This window comes from Natator depressus, chromosome 27, assembly GCF_965152275.1.
Source record: "Natator depressus isolate rNatDep1 chromosome 27, rNatDep2.hap1, whole genome shotgun sequence".
NCBI lineage: Eukaryota > Metazoa > Chordata > Testudines > Cheloniidae > Natator > Natator depressus.
The window spans coordinates 576709-590302 of NC_134260.1; the positions used below are offsets into that span (position 1 = coordinate 576709).

The 13594-nt window shown below is 49.6% G+C and overlaps 1 protein-coding gene across 1 annotated transcript; it reads left to right on the plus strand.

Moving 5' to 3' along the window:
• Positions 1 to 4002: 4002 nt before the first annotated feature.
• On the plus strand, positions 4003 to 13342 carry LOC141978472 (somatotropin). The gene is made up of 5 exons (XM_074940613.1): positions 4003 to 4071; positions 8885 to 9048; positions 9871 to 9987; positions 10763 to 10924; positions 12943 to 13342. Exons 1-5 carry the CDS (start codon positions 4062 to 4064, stop codon positions 13141 to 13143), a joined length of 654 nt encoding a protein of 217 aa, XP_074796714.1. The 5' UTR covers positions 4003 to 4061; the 3' UTR covers positions 13144 to 13342.
• Positions 13343 to 13594: the final 252 nt, after the last annotated feature.

Below are 13594 nucleotides of genomic sequence, written 5' to 3' on the forward strand. Positions count from 1 at the left end.
TGCGGCATCGCTGGGGGAAGAGACAAGGAGCAGCCACCTGCCCGCTTCCCCCCCAACCTGGGCCAGCAGGGGCCCAAAGCAGCCCAGGAGCCGCTAGGGCCTCTCTCCCATCCCCATCCCAGACACACCCTATCCGGAGCCTGGGGAGCGGGTGGCACAGAACCTGCCTTAGGGTCACTAACTCCACGCATTCAAAAACCCCGAGGATGGCTTACAAATCATGAGATTTTTAACAAGCAACGAATGTGGGGTTCCCCGTCTTCGCCTTGATTGTGGAGCCCTTAGGGGCCATGTTTTCATCCTTTTCTCGGGATCTGGAAGGGGGGTTCAATGAGATTCTCATGTGCTTACATCATTCCTGGACTTGCGGCTTTAAGAAAAACACCAGACAGCATGAGACTCATGCAAACTGCAAGAGCTCGCAGCAATGCCAGGGGGATCTGGCAGCAGTCCCTATACTTGGGTTGCCGATTACTTTCCATTAGAAAGGATTCTTGTCGCCTCTCCTTTGAGAAGCTCTCCCGCCTTCCTTGTTTGCAGCAAGTCTTTGATACTCAGCCGGGGGACAGCCTTGGGCCTCGTCTTTGTTTCATAAAATCCTGTTCTCCTAGTGCTAAGATATAAACTGGAAAACAGCCATTTCTCAGGAAATTTTTGGAAAATAAGAACTAAATCCACATCCATTCAAGAGGGCTGGGCTCCTGCCTCCCCCAAAGCTGCAGCAGCAGCTACATGCGCTGGGCTGGGCACAGCTGGGAGCTGCCAGACGAGCTGCAGTGCCGAGGCTGGAGAGAGAGCAGGACTGGAAACCTCCCCCAGGACCAAGCCCTTGGCTCCAGTGGCCCATTCCCACCCTCTTGGGATAACACAAGGGTCTGGAGTTCCCCCAGTTCTGGAAGTCGGGGGAGACAGAGACCACAGTGAGCCAGCTCCCCCCCACCCCCAACCAATCAACCACCTTTAGATCCAGCACCTGGGCCCAGCAGTCCATTCCCGCTGGAATAACCCCTTGCCTGGCTCCAGATAATGTAATCCTGTAGCCCCAGTGTGAGCAATCTGTGCGGAAATGCTGATGGCTCAGAGTTAAAACTCTGCTGATGATGCACAGTGAGGGGCTCATCACTGTGCATAACAGAATCTGGTTTTTCTTTGTAAAAAACCCCCTAGGATGTTGCCTGCAGTAAATCGACATTACAAGACAGTTATTTCGGGTGCTTACAAGTTTGGAAATGCCAGCTGTACAGCTTCTGGTTGCTTGTACAGCCCTTGTTCTGCCCTTTGGGCGCACACACCTGGTACAGTCTATGATTACAAGATCCCACATGGGTTTCCCATTGTACCCCTGCCTCATTCAATACCCAGGACGCACGCACAATGGGAAAGAATGAAGGTTGCGTCAATCTGGCACTTCCAAGTGCTTGACTTAGCAACCTACAGAATGTCCTTGTAACGCAGATCGCTGCCTTGGTGGTGTGTTTTCAGTGCACTGCCGCCGAGTGACCCCCACTGCGTGAAGTGCCATACACACACAGTTATGCTGGCTGGACTTCCCAGCGGGTTCCCTCTCCCCAAGAGCTGAGTCTTACCCAGCACCTGACGGCTGGGCAGGGCACCTCCTGTCCTACATGCACCTGACACAGCCTGACATCTGCAAACATACTCTGGAGTGGCAGGAGAAAAACACCCCCAGATGCTGCTGGCTCCGGAGTTACCAGATATGCGGTAGCAGCAGGATCCAGCACTCTCCCTGCCTGGGGCCCTGACATTTACTCTCTGACGTTGTCGCGCCTACAGGATACAAACACCGAGTGGCTTCCAGGAACACACCATACTCGTCCTCCCAACAGTGTTTTTATTAACGAGCCTACGTCAAACCTTGCGTCCCTGGATCCAGCACCTGGGGGGCTGCTTGCCCTGGATGATGAGCCCAAAGGAGAGTTGGATCACATGTGAGGGTGCAGACCAAACCAGATGGCCCCCAGTGCTTTTGTCAGCAATGTCTGGTGGGCTCAGGACATTGCATGGGAGTGCCATGAGAAGGGCCCCAGTTCAATGGCCAGAAGCAGGGAAGACAGGGGCAGGGGGCCTGCAGGAGAGACCAAGAAAAGGGTGGCAAGAGGTGGTGACTGCCATGCAGACCTTCTAACACCCCCCACCTCTCCGCTGCTCCCCCAGCTTCACCTGAATAGCAGAGGCACATGTAGATTCCCCTCCCCGCACTGTCTGAAATGAGGCCTAGCAGCTACTTTGACCAGCCACCTTCCCTCCCTCACTAGCCCTCTGTTTAGACTCAGTGAAATTTCACACTCATGGATGGAAGACTGGAAATTGCTTCTGAATTAGTCCTTTTTTCCCACTGAGGAAATACCAGGAAACCTGGGCAGACCCCCCTGCTGTGATGCCCCCAACACTCTGTATTCCTGATAACATGTCTTGCGCTGGGCTCTGGGAGTTGCTTCGGGAAAAAGGAAGCTCACTGGCTGGTTTTGCCCTCAATTCACATTGCCTCCTGAAGAACAATGCGAGTCCGGCTGGCTGGGAGACTCCATCCCGCCCTGGCAGATGAAGACCTGGCCTCAGTTACTCACGTCTTCGTCACCTCTCGGCTGGACAGCAACAATGTCATATACCTGGGCATGGAGACTTCTGCATGCAGAGAACTCCAACGAGCACCACACACTGCAACGCCTCCCCTCAGCCACACAGGCTACGTACGACCAGTCCGCCACTCTCCATGCTGGCTTCCCTACAAGAGCAAATCATATTCAGATCCTCACGGCGCTCCATAGCCTAGGCCCAGGATATCTAAAAGGCTGCCTGAAACTCTGGGGTGAAGACTGTAGTCCACACCTTCACTCCTCTGGCCCAGTGGAACTCTCTACAACAAGAGTAAAGCTTATTTGTGCAGGAGACGGAACTTTCTGTCAGTACTGAAGCAAGACTGTCAAGCGAACTCCCCCAGGAACTAAAGCCCATCGCAAACCTCCCCACCTTCTGTTCCAAGTGCACGGTACAGTTCTTTGACCTGCCATCTCTTACAAACACACAGCAACAGATGTATTGCAGAACAAAAACAAATCAACAAAGAAACAAAACAAAACCGTCCTCAAGAAATCCAAAACACCCTACCAAAGCAAGACACTCCTCTGCCCCACTTCTCCCCTGGGGAGAGGATGAGAGAACAAACAGCACATGACAGATGTTAGCCATGTCATTTCATGCACTACTGGAAGATGCTCAGATACAATGGTGATGAGCACAGTATAAGAACTGATATAGACTAAAACAGAAATCCCCATTTGCAGTGAAACTCAGTGCAGCTCCGTTACATAAATCCAGGGCTTTGTAACAGAATTTAGGTCTAAAGTGCTTTAGAATACCAGGGGCCTAACTAATAGGTTTTGGATCTGGTTTTGCAATGTACAGGGTGGACAATAGACAAGCACGTTGGGAGAAGCGGGGGCCTCTTTTGCTGGATCTGTCCCTCCATCCACACTGCCCATGTTTTAATACACAGTCATTCTGCTCTGGAGAGCGGCTGACATGTGTTGTCCCAAGCAACAAATACTGCGCAGTATCCCATTTGCTTCTTCTGAAGGCCGCCTTGAGAAATCAGCTGTCCCTGTCAGGTCAGAGCAAGGTTTGCCCCATCCAGCTAGGAGGAGGGTACATTTTCTACCCAGCACAGTGAACAATGTGGAGGATGAGTTACCCAGTGGTTGCTGAAATTGGGGATGAACATCTCTGTTAGATGACCTCTATTTACAATAAACAGAACATGGGGGGATCATTCAGTGCTAAATTTAGCACTAGGCAAACATCCGTGATACACTTTACATTTATGTATAATACAATTCTGAGTAGGTAACACCATTGTGAACACCTGTGCATTTATGCATAGACCAATATGGCAGGGGGGAATGGTGTCTCACGTTCATGGGAACATGCATAAATATTACAATGACCCCCAGTATATAAGAATGGCTCAAAGGTTCCCACTATCAGCCTAGAAACATCCAGCTTCAAACAGCACCTGAGCAACTGCAACTTACCAAAGAGAAATGGCTTCAGGTACCTTTTTATATCTGAATTGTAAAGTACTGTGAACATCAGTGCAGGCTGGTGGGACCCAGTGCAGAGAGAGGACAGTATTGCCATGTAAACTCAATGTCTATGGTAAAAGATGGGACTTTCAAACCCGATAAAGGAAATATGTTTTCACACAATGCGTAATTAGCTTGTGGAACTCACTGCCACAGGAAGATATGGAGGCCAAGAATTTAGCAATTTTAAAAGGGGATTGGACATTTCTATGGACACAGGAATATCCAGAGTTATAATTTCTATTACTAGCAAAAATTATGAAGGCATATTAAATCTGCTGCTTCAGGGCTTAAGCCAATCTCTCACTATCAGAGACCAGGACCTTTATGTGGGGGAAGATTATTTTGTACCTGCTAATGCAGGGTCCTTGCACCTTCCTCTGAAGCAGCTGGTGCTGGGCAGTGTTAGAGCCAGGATACTGGAATAGAGGGGCCGCAGGTCTGATCCAGCCTGGTGATTTCTGTGTTCCTAAGCAACAGGGAGGTTATCATTTTAATCACACAAAAGTCAGGAAGTTCGAAATTATGTTTTTTAAAGCTCAGCTCCATTGCACTAATCCTAAGAACACTAGCCAATGTCGAGGGGGTTGTAAGCTTGTTGGGGCAGGGATCATCTCTGCTGTGTTTGTACAGTGCCTGGTACAAGGAGATCCTGGCCCATGACAGATAATAAAACAGCTGGTTTGCTGGGGCGTGTGGGTATGTTCAGGGGTGCTGGAGTAACAGGGCATAGCTGCCCCATCTATCACATCCACACCCCTGCTGCAGAGGAGCCTTGCTCCACCCCTTGCTGATCCCCAGCCCTGCAGCTGTGGGAGGTCAGCAGAACCTGGGATAAATACTGCCTGGCTCCATGCTGACGGAGATGGCTGATGGGGTAGGTCTGGCAGGTGGGGTGCAGGAGGCTCTCTCCCCTTCATCAGCTCCTGTGGAGGAAGGGGCTCTCATTCAAGGAAGGGGCGTGAAAGGGGAAGGAGGAGGGAAACTGCAGGAGACTAATAAGACTCTGCTCCACTCCTATCCCTCACCTTAAACTCATCTTCAGGCTCCTAAGGGTTAAACCCTGCTCCATATGTGCCAAGAGAGCCAACCTGGCAGTCTTGGAAGACAACGCTCGAATGGGTGTTTTCCCCCTTTCATTAGCAACACGTATTTACTCCGATTCCAGGTGTTTTGTCTGGGAACATCCTTTGTTCTGGGCTCAGTGATACCTCATGTTCACTATGGTTCGGGATATACCCTTAGGTCTGCCCTGCCCCCCACACTCTTCAAGTTTTATCTCCTTTCTCAAGCCATATACACTTTGTCTGGGCTGGATCTGCTGGGCTGGGGCCCTCCAGGTTCAGACGCCGGCTGATCTCAGGTACAGGGAGAGTTGCCGGCTTTCCATGGCACTGCATTACTCTGACCAGCAGAGTAGTCGAGTCTGTTGGGATGCTGGGATGCCTCTCTGGGAAATGGTTTGTGACGATCTGTGGTTTTGTCCGGTTTGAAGAGCCTGTGACAGTTTCAAAGGTATGACTGACAGACACGAATGTGATCCCCCATGGGGAAGCTGAGCAGTAGCGGTAGAGCAGGTGCTCTGTGGTGGCTCACAAGATATCAGACCTCAGGCATCCCATTATTCTGACTACACCTTTATCACTCCGCTTCAGTTCTGAGCTGCTTTTCAAGGCCCCTCTCTCAAGACCTCAGGGCTAAAAACAATGCCTCATGCAACCTGGCAGACTAGAATCCCGGGGTACAAAGCAGCATGGACAGGTTTTGGGGATGGAAACGAAGGCTACAAATAACTGCCTGCTATTTTGCTCCTGCAGGTATTCTCACACGATTTAGATCACCCAGACGTCTGTGGCCACAATACGTGGAATAATCAATGGCTTGGGTGTCTAAGTGACACAAATTGTGGGGTCAAAATTGTGCCCCAAAATATTTGCACCTGAAAAAATGGCAGCTAGGTGAAGACCAACCTGTACATGTGCGCATTAATCCCTGACTCAGGGAACTCATGAGATCTTTACCTGCTACAAAGTAGCTGGAACTGAAGCCAGTCCTCAGAATGACCAGTTTATGAAGCCTGGCTCTTGTCTCATTTGTTATTGTAAGGACTGTGCTCATTATTACCAAATATTAACAATGCAAGATTGCTCGGTAATTTCACTAACCCGAAAATGCTTGTCTTTGTCCCTCACTTACTGTTCCCTTGCCCAAAGAAGCCATTTGAGACTCATGGTGTCGAGGGATGAGAATTTCCTCTTTTTTATGAGGAAATCCACACTCAGGTACACACTAGGAGAAAGGTGTGTTCTTCTCTGGTGTTAGCTAACACAAGGTAAAATCACAGTGAAACCATTGCTGTGTATAGTTTTCACATGCATTAGCAAGTTGAGATAAACAGGATTAACATGTGTTAATCCTACAACTGGCTCGTCCTCACTAGGAGTTTACCTCATGTTAGTCGCCAGCTGTTAGCTATACACCCTTCTTCTGAGTGCAGACAGGGCCTGATGGAGAAAATATTGGACACCGTGGGGGAGGGATGATGAAACCCCTTAGGTTTCATAGGGCCATGACGGCTCCTCCTCAGCTGGGAAAGAACAGCGGCTTACAGAAACAATGTCAGCTGCGTAAGACTCAAAGGGCTTTGGTGGGAGAGGGGCGAAGAGATTTTCAGTGTGTTTTGAGGAACTTTTGAACACAGTTAACATCCAATAAAACAAAAATATTGAGAAGAGGAATGTAGCCAGTGAGATGACAGCCGGGCTTTCAGGTCTGGTGCTCTAGGATTTGCCAGGGCAGAGATGCACTCCCCTGGAACCTGTACACATGATGTCAGGATCAATAAACATTTCTAAGCAGTAGTCTTTAGATCATTGATCAGACAGAAATGTAGTTTATCCCAAAGCCCCAGTACCACCCACTGGCAACACCAACTCCCCTTTGCATCCATAATGCCTTAAGAAAAGGAGTACTTGTGGCACCTTAGAGACTAACCAATTTATTTGAGCTGTAGCTCACGAAAGCTTATGCTCAAATAAATTGGTTAGTCTCTAAGGTGCCACAAGTCCTCCTTTTCTTTTTGCGAATACAGACTAACACGGCTGTTACTCTGAAACCTGTCATAATGCCTTAGCGTCACCCAGCTCCCACCTGTACCCAGAACTTCCAGCACCACCTACTGGCATCACCCACCTCACCTCGGAACCCATGACCTTCAGCACCATCCATTGGCATTAGACTTTGCACCTGGCACCACTCGCTAGCCTTACACCCCCCCCCACACACACCCACACACCTGCCCCAGCACCCAAGAACCTCACTAGAGCTGTTTCTGCTTGCCCTGGACAGGCACCGGTGAAAGAGACTGGCTTTATTTCTGCCCTTGGGGGGGAAGAAGAGGAGGTGGGTGTTTTTCTGGCTGCAATGCTGGGGAGTATGTGTCCACTGAAGCCTGTGATCGTAATGTGCAATCCACTCCACCCCTCGAACCAGTGTGTGCTCCGATAACAATTACAGAGTGTTTTACATTTTCAAAGCACTGCCCCAATATTAACCAAACCTTCCCCAGTCCCCCAGGAAGATGTGTATCGGTACCCCAGCTGGCAAGGGGGAACTAGGACACAGAGACTAGGACCAACACGTTTAATTCTGGCTGTCTAAAGTCAGGCATTGTAAATCCATATTGAGGCTCCTAAAGAAGCACCCTGAATTTCAGGCATGCTGGGTGCTGCCACTGATTGCAGGGGAAGCTGTGGGTGCTCGGCCCTTCGGAGCCAGCCCACTCGTATTTAGGCGCCCATGTTTGAAAGTTTTGGCTTTCATCTCTCAAAGGCTGTTTCCCCATCTGTAAAATGGAGGGAAGGATTCTCTGCCCCTTTGTAAAGCACCAGGCGAGCCCTGGGTAAGGAGGAGGGCACGCTGGCTCAGCAAGTCTGGAACAGAATTTCCACAGTCACCACAGAACAGGCCAGAGGGAGAGAGTGGGGGTGGGGGATGAGCATGAGAGAATCTTAAAAATACAAGAAAAGGTCTGTCTCTTTGGCATTGTACTTGCATATTGCTTGTCTAATCTGGTTTATTTTATGCAGAAATAACCTCATGGTAATATGAATGGGTAAGTACAATGAGTGCAAAGGCCAGGGTTCAGAAAAGAGCTACAAGAATGATTCGAGGTCTGGAAGACCGGCCTCACAGTGAAAGATTCAGTCTGTTTAGTTTGTCCAAGAAAAGGCTAAAAGGTGACTTGATCCTGATCTGTAAAGACCTCCAGGAGGTGAAGATTTCTGATCATAGAGGGCTCTTTAATCCAGCAGACAAGGCAGAACAAGAGCCAATGGATGGAAGCTGAAGCTGGATAAATTCAGACTAGAAATAAGGCGCACATTTGTAATGGCAAGGGTAATTAATCATGGGAACAGCTTATCCAGGGACGTGGGGGATTCTCCGTCACTTGCTGTCAGTCAGTCAGGACTGGATGTCTTTTGGAGAGATACTCTTGAGCTCAACCAGAAGTTCTGGGCGTGATGCAGGAATCCCTGGTTGAGGTTGTTTGGCCTGTGCTACGCAGGAGTTGAAACAAGATGATCAGAATGGTCTTAAATGTATGAAGCAGTCACCAGCTGCCCCTTTGAACCCCAACACACCATCAGCTTACCCTATGTGCCAGCTCTGGAAAGAACAAAGAGGATGGAAGGGGCTTCATTGTAGCCTTCCACCCCCCACCCCAACAGTAATTAGGCCACTGCCCCCAGAATTACTGACACCTCCCCTTTCTTTTGCAGGGTCATATTTTTCTCCTCTGCTCTTTGCTGCAATCATCTTGGGACTGCAGTGGCCCCAGGGGGCAGCAGCCTTCCCTGCCATGCCCCTCTCCAGTCTGTTTGCCAATGCCGTGCTGAGGGCCCAGCACCTCCACCTGCTGGCTGCTGACACATACAAAGAGTTTGTAAGTATCACGGGGTTGTGACATTGGACTCCCATGTTATTTGAAAATGGGATAATCTTTCCCCACAAACGCAGACATATTCAGTTTGTGGAGTTCTCTCCAATCCTGGGCAGGGGTTCTGAACTCATTTATGTCCCAATCTCCATATTCCCATGCATCTCTCATGTCCCCCACCATCTCCCCACCTTTCCCAGCAACAACCATTAGTCTCCTTCCTGCACCCCAGTCCCCCCTCTTCCTCACGTTCCCCTGCCCTCCCCCCATTTCTCTTTCTCATCCGCCACATTTGCTTGTCCCCTCATGGTGACCAGCATTACAGTTCAGTTTCCAAAGCCCAGAGTGGCTCAGACACCTTCACTGAGGGGAACCTGGCATCAATGCCCCCGGAAGCCATGGGAGATGACACATCTTTACAAGACTTACTGCGTCCAAGGAGTGTATAATTTACTTATGGAGCTGGCAGACCTTGGGCTTTCCAAAATTGTCTGGTTTTCTGCTACCTTAGCTTGCAGAATTACAAATGGGATTACATGTCCATGTCCTTCCTTTGAGAAGCTAAACTGAATACTGCACGTGTTATTCCATAGCACAGACCTAGTCAGAGGCTGATCTTTAGCCTCAGTAACTACTTGGCCAACATGCTGGCTCATCAATGGAATTGCATGCCATTTCCCACCTGCCAGCCCTTCACAGCATCTGTCACCTTTTCTTTCATTTTCCCACCTTGTTAACAGTACAGTTCAGCCTGGGGCGAAGGGTCCCAGGCCCCTTCCCAGGGCACTAGAAAGAGCAGTTCTCAGTGTGTTTGGGATGTTTTCACAGGAACGGACCTATATTCCAGAGGAGCAGAGGCATTCCAACAAAATTTCCCAATCAGCATTTTGTTATTCAGAAACCATTCCGGCTCCCACAGGAAAAGATGATGCCCAGCAGAAATCAGTAAGTTCTCTTCACCTGGCAAATACATTCTGACAGCAGAGCCGCTTCTGAAAAGAGGGTTTGCAACGGGACTCTACATTGTCTGAGGTAGCTCCTTAGCGCCTGCCCAGTAAAACTACAGCTAAGCATGATGTGCTAAGCTAAAGAGGGCTGGGCCTGGACAGTACCTGAAGAGGAGACCTCTGAGGATCAAGTTCAGGTTACTGAATGAAGTAGTCAGCTGCACATTCCATCAAAGACAATACTAAATGCAGTGACCCAGCATGGTACTTGGGGGAGGTTGCTAACTTCCCAATGGGAGATAAAAGCAAGAGGTGCTTAGCCACTTGTGCTCATTAACCAGCCTGTGGCATTTTTCTGAGCAGGAGTTGTTCCAGGTGTCCTGGCCAAATTCTAGTTTGGAGAATTCCAGTCTGTCTCTTTAAACTCCCCTTGTAGAATCATCAGGATTCCTCACTTCCTTTCCCAAGCTGTCACGTAGCATAGCTCTCAGCCACATTCCACTTCCTTTGGGGGTAAAGCAATTCCGTCATATGTAAGGTGTGTAAAATGCTCTGGGATGAAAGGTGTTTTATGAGAGACGCTGCTCTTTGCATCACCCTTTTCACCATGCGTGACCCTGGAGGGTACTGCATAGGGAGAGGACAGGCTTTAAGCACATCAGTGCTCCAGAGTTCCTTTCAGTCACATTCTGTTTTAGAGTGGAAAGCACATGCCTGTTGCTTAGAAGACACCTTTCCTGCAGAGCTCTGACCCCAATTTATTTTCATTTCAGGACATGGAGCTGCTTCGGTTTTCACTGATTCTCATTCAGTCCTGGTTAAACCCCGTGCAGTTCCTAAGCAGGGTGTTCACCAATAGCCTTGTGTTTGGCACCTCAGACAGAGTCTACGAAAAACTGAGGGACTTAGAAGAAGGTATCCAGGCTCTGATGAGGGTAAGCAGCAGCATGTGACATGGTTACAGAATCATATTGCTCTCCTGGACTCCAGCAGACAGAGCTTTCTTGGGGGCTGGCTCAAGACTGTAGAATGAACTCCCCCAGGGACTAGGGACCATCCCAAACCTCCCCACTTCCCGCTCCAAATGCGAGGTGCATTTCTTTGACCTTCCTTCTCTAACATAAACATACGTGTAGACCAGTGTTTTCCCCAAGAAATAAAAGTATAGAGGCAGTGTTTGACTTTACAGGGGGGGTTGGAAAATGACTAAATTGGCAACACTGTTAACTAGGGCAAAGAGTCCTGTGGCACCTTATAGACTAACAGGCGTATTGGAGCATAAGCTTTCGTGGGTGAATACGCACTTGGTCGGATGCATGTAGCGGAAATTTCCACAGGCAGGTATAAATATGCAAGCAAGAATCAGGCTAGGGCTAACGAGGTTAGTTCAATAAGGGAGGATGAGGCTCTCTTCTAGCAGTTGAGGTGTGAACACCAAGGGAGGAGAAACGGCTTTTGTAGTTGGCGAGCCAGTCACAGTCTTTGTTTAATCCTGAGCTGATGGTGTCCAGGCTGAGGCTGATGGTGGGTGGCATCTGTTGAAATCGTGGTGGAATTCTTCCAGGGTTTCCTTCCCATGGGTCCAGATGATGAAGACGTCATCAATGTAGTGTAGGCAGATCTACCGCAAACTCAGCCTGGGCTCTGAGGCCCAGATATGTAAGAATACTTAGGTGCCCAAAGATGCAGACAGCAGCTGAGTGGCATTTTCAGAAGTGTCTTGGGAGTCCTGTGGGAGTTAGGCACCTACATATCCAGCTGCATCTTTAGGCAACTAAATGCCTTTGAAAGTCTGGCCCTGAGAGTCAAGCTGGGTTCTTTCCTTCTCACACATCAACAGCACTTCACATACACTTGTGCAACCCCCCCTGTTTTCACTTACACTTGTACTCAATTCTTGGGCAGAGTGATGCTGAGAAGCCAGTCAAATAAACAGGTTTCCATTTCAAGCAGTGCTTACCTGGCCAAAAAAACTAAAAAAGCTCCAGCTGGTGCACAAAGCTTTTCAGTCAGAAGAAGCAGGAGCCTGGTAACATCAGCTAAAGATTTCTTCACTGGGACTGCAAAGTGTTAAAGAGAAAAGAGATTTATTTCACCAGTGTACCAGTTCCCCTAAGCCAGCACTTTGGCCAGCTGTGTTACTGAGACACCTAGGCAGTCTCCAACCTGTTTCACACATCCCTCCCATCACCGCTGTGTCTTGTCCGGGGCCCTGTCCAGCTTTCTTCATGCAGACTATAGTTTAATATGTCCACAATTGTACATGTATAATTGTTCTTCTTGTGAAAATGTGTATGTGAAAGAATGTGCACAAGTGGAACATGAGCTCTGAACAGCAACCCAGTACCCACCTCCTTTATGGCTAGATGGGAAACTATCTTCTGGTGTAACATGGGGTGCTGGGTTGAGAACCATGGATTTTAAACATATGTGCTTGTAGTCTACAAGAAGAAAACGGAAGGGGGGAGGGAAGCAGCAGGTAAGGGACCATCCCAAGGTTGACAGGAATCCAAAAGAGGAGCTTTCATCCTGCACACCCTTTGGTAACATTCATAGAGGGTGATCCACATCACCTACTCCCTTCTGCCCCTCCTTTCCAGACCCCATCTCTCCCCCTCCCTCCCAGGTGCCTGTCTTGGGTAGCTGATGAGCTCACCTATGAGAGGGGGTGTGCTGGGTTTGACAGTAGCTCCTCTCCCCAGCATACTCCCTCTTGCAGGCTAACTCCCAAAAGCACCCATGCAAGTGTGCTAAGCCAGCTCCACACCACCTGCCTGAATCCTGTCTCCGGCTTTCTGTGCCTGTGAAAGCCCCTTCTTCAGGAGTGCTGAGACTGGGAGGCACTCAGCTGTGCAGGTGCCTTGCCATTTGTTTCCATGGTCCCAGGCCTTTGGGCTCTGATGTGCCAGCCCAAGAGCCGTTCCCTCCCACCTAAGCTGCCATGTCCCCACAGGAGCTGGAAGATGGAAGCCTCCGGGGATTTCAAGTCCTCAGACCCACTTATGACAAATTTGACATCAATCTCCGGAACGAAGACGCCTTGTTAAAAAACTACGGCCTGTTGTCCTGCTTCAAGAAAGACCTGCACAAGGTGGAGACCTACCTGAAACTGATGAAGTGCCGGCGGTTCGGAGAGAGCAACTGCACCATTTGATGGCAGAAACACTGTTCTTTTATCCCCGAGCGCTAACACAAGACAAGGTTAGCATGCTCCTGCCTGTGTGACCCCCTTTGTGAAGAGAACCTCAGAGGCTGATGTGTCTGTGCGTGAACATACTCTCCCACTAGCTGTGGTGTTTTGGAGGGGCTGCATAATGATGCTCCTCCCCCTTTGTAAAGAAAACCCTTTTTGCCTACAGAGAATAAACGAGCTAGAAGCCCCGCGTTGTGCCGCAGCGTCTCATTGCTCGGTGCGCTTGCTTCCTCTGGCTTCTTGCAGAGGGGATGTCTAAGGAACCACACACAGCCCACGGGACGGCAGCCAGAACCCCGCTCCCACGTCTTGGTTCTCCCACCATCACCATGCTCACGTTGCCATTGGATGGAGGGGCCTGGCAGCTCAGCCTGTTCTCCACCAAGCTGGGCCGAGGGCAGTGAGGACCACA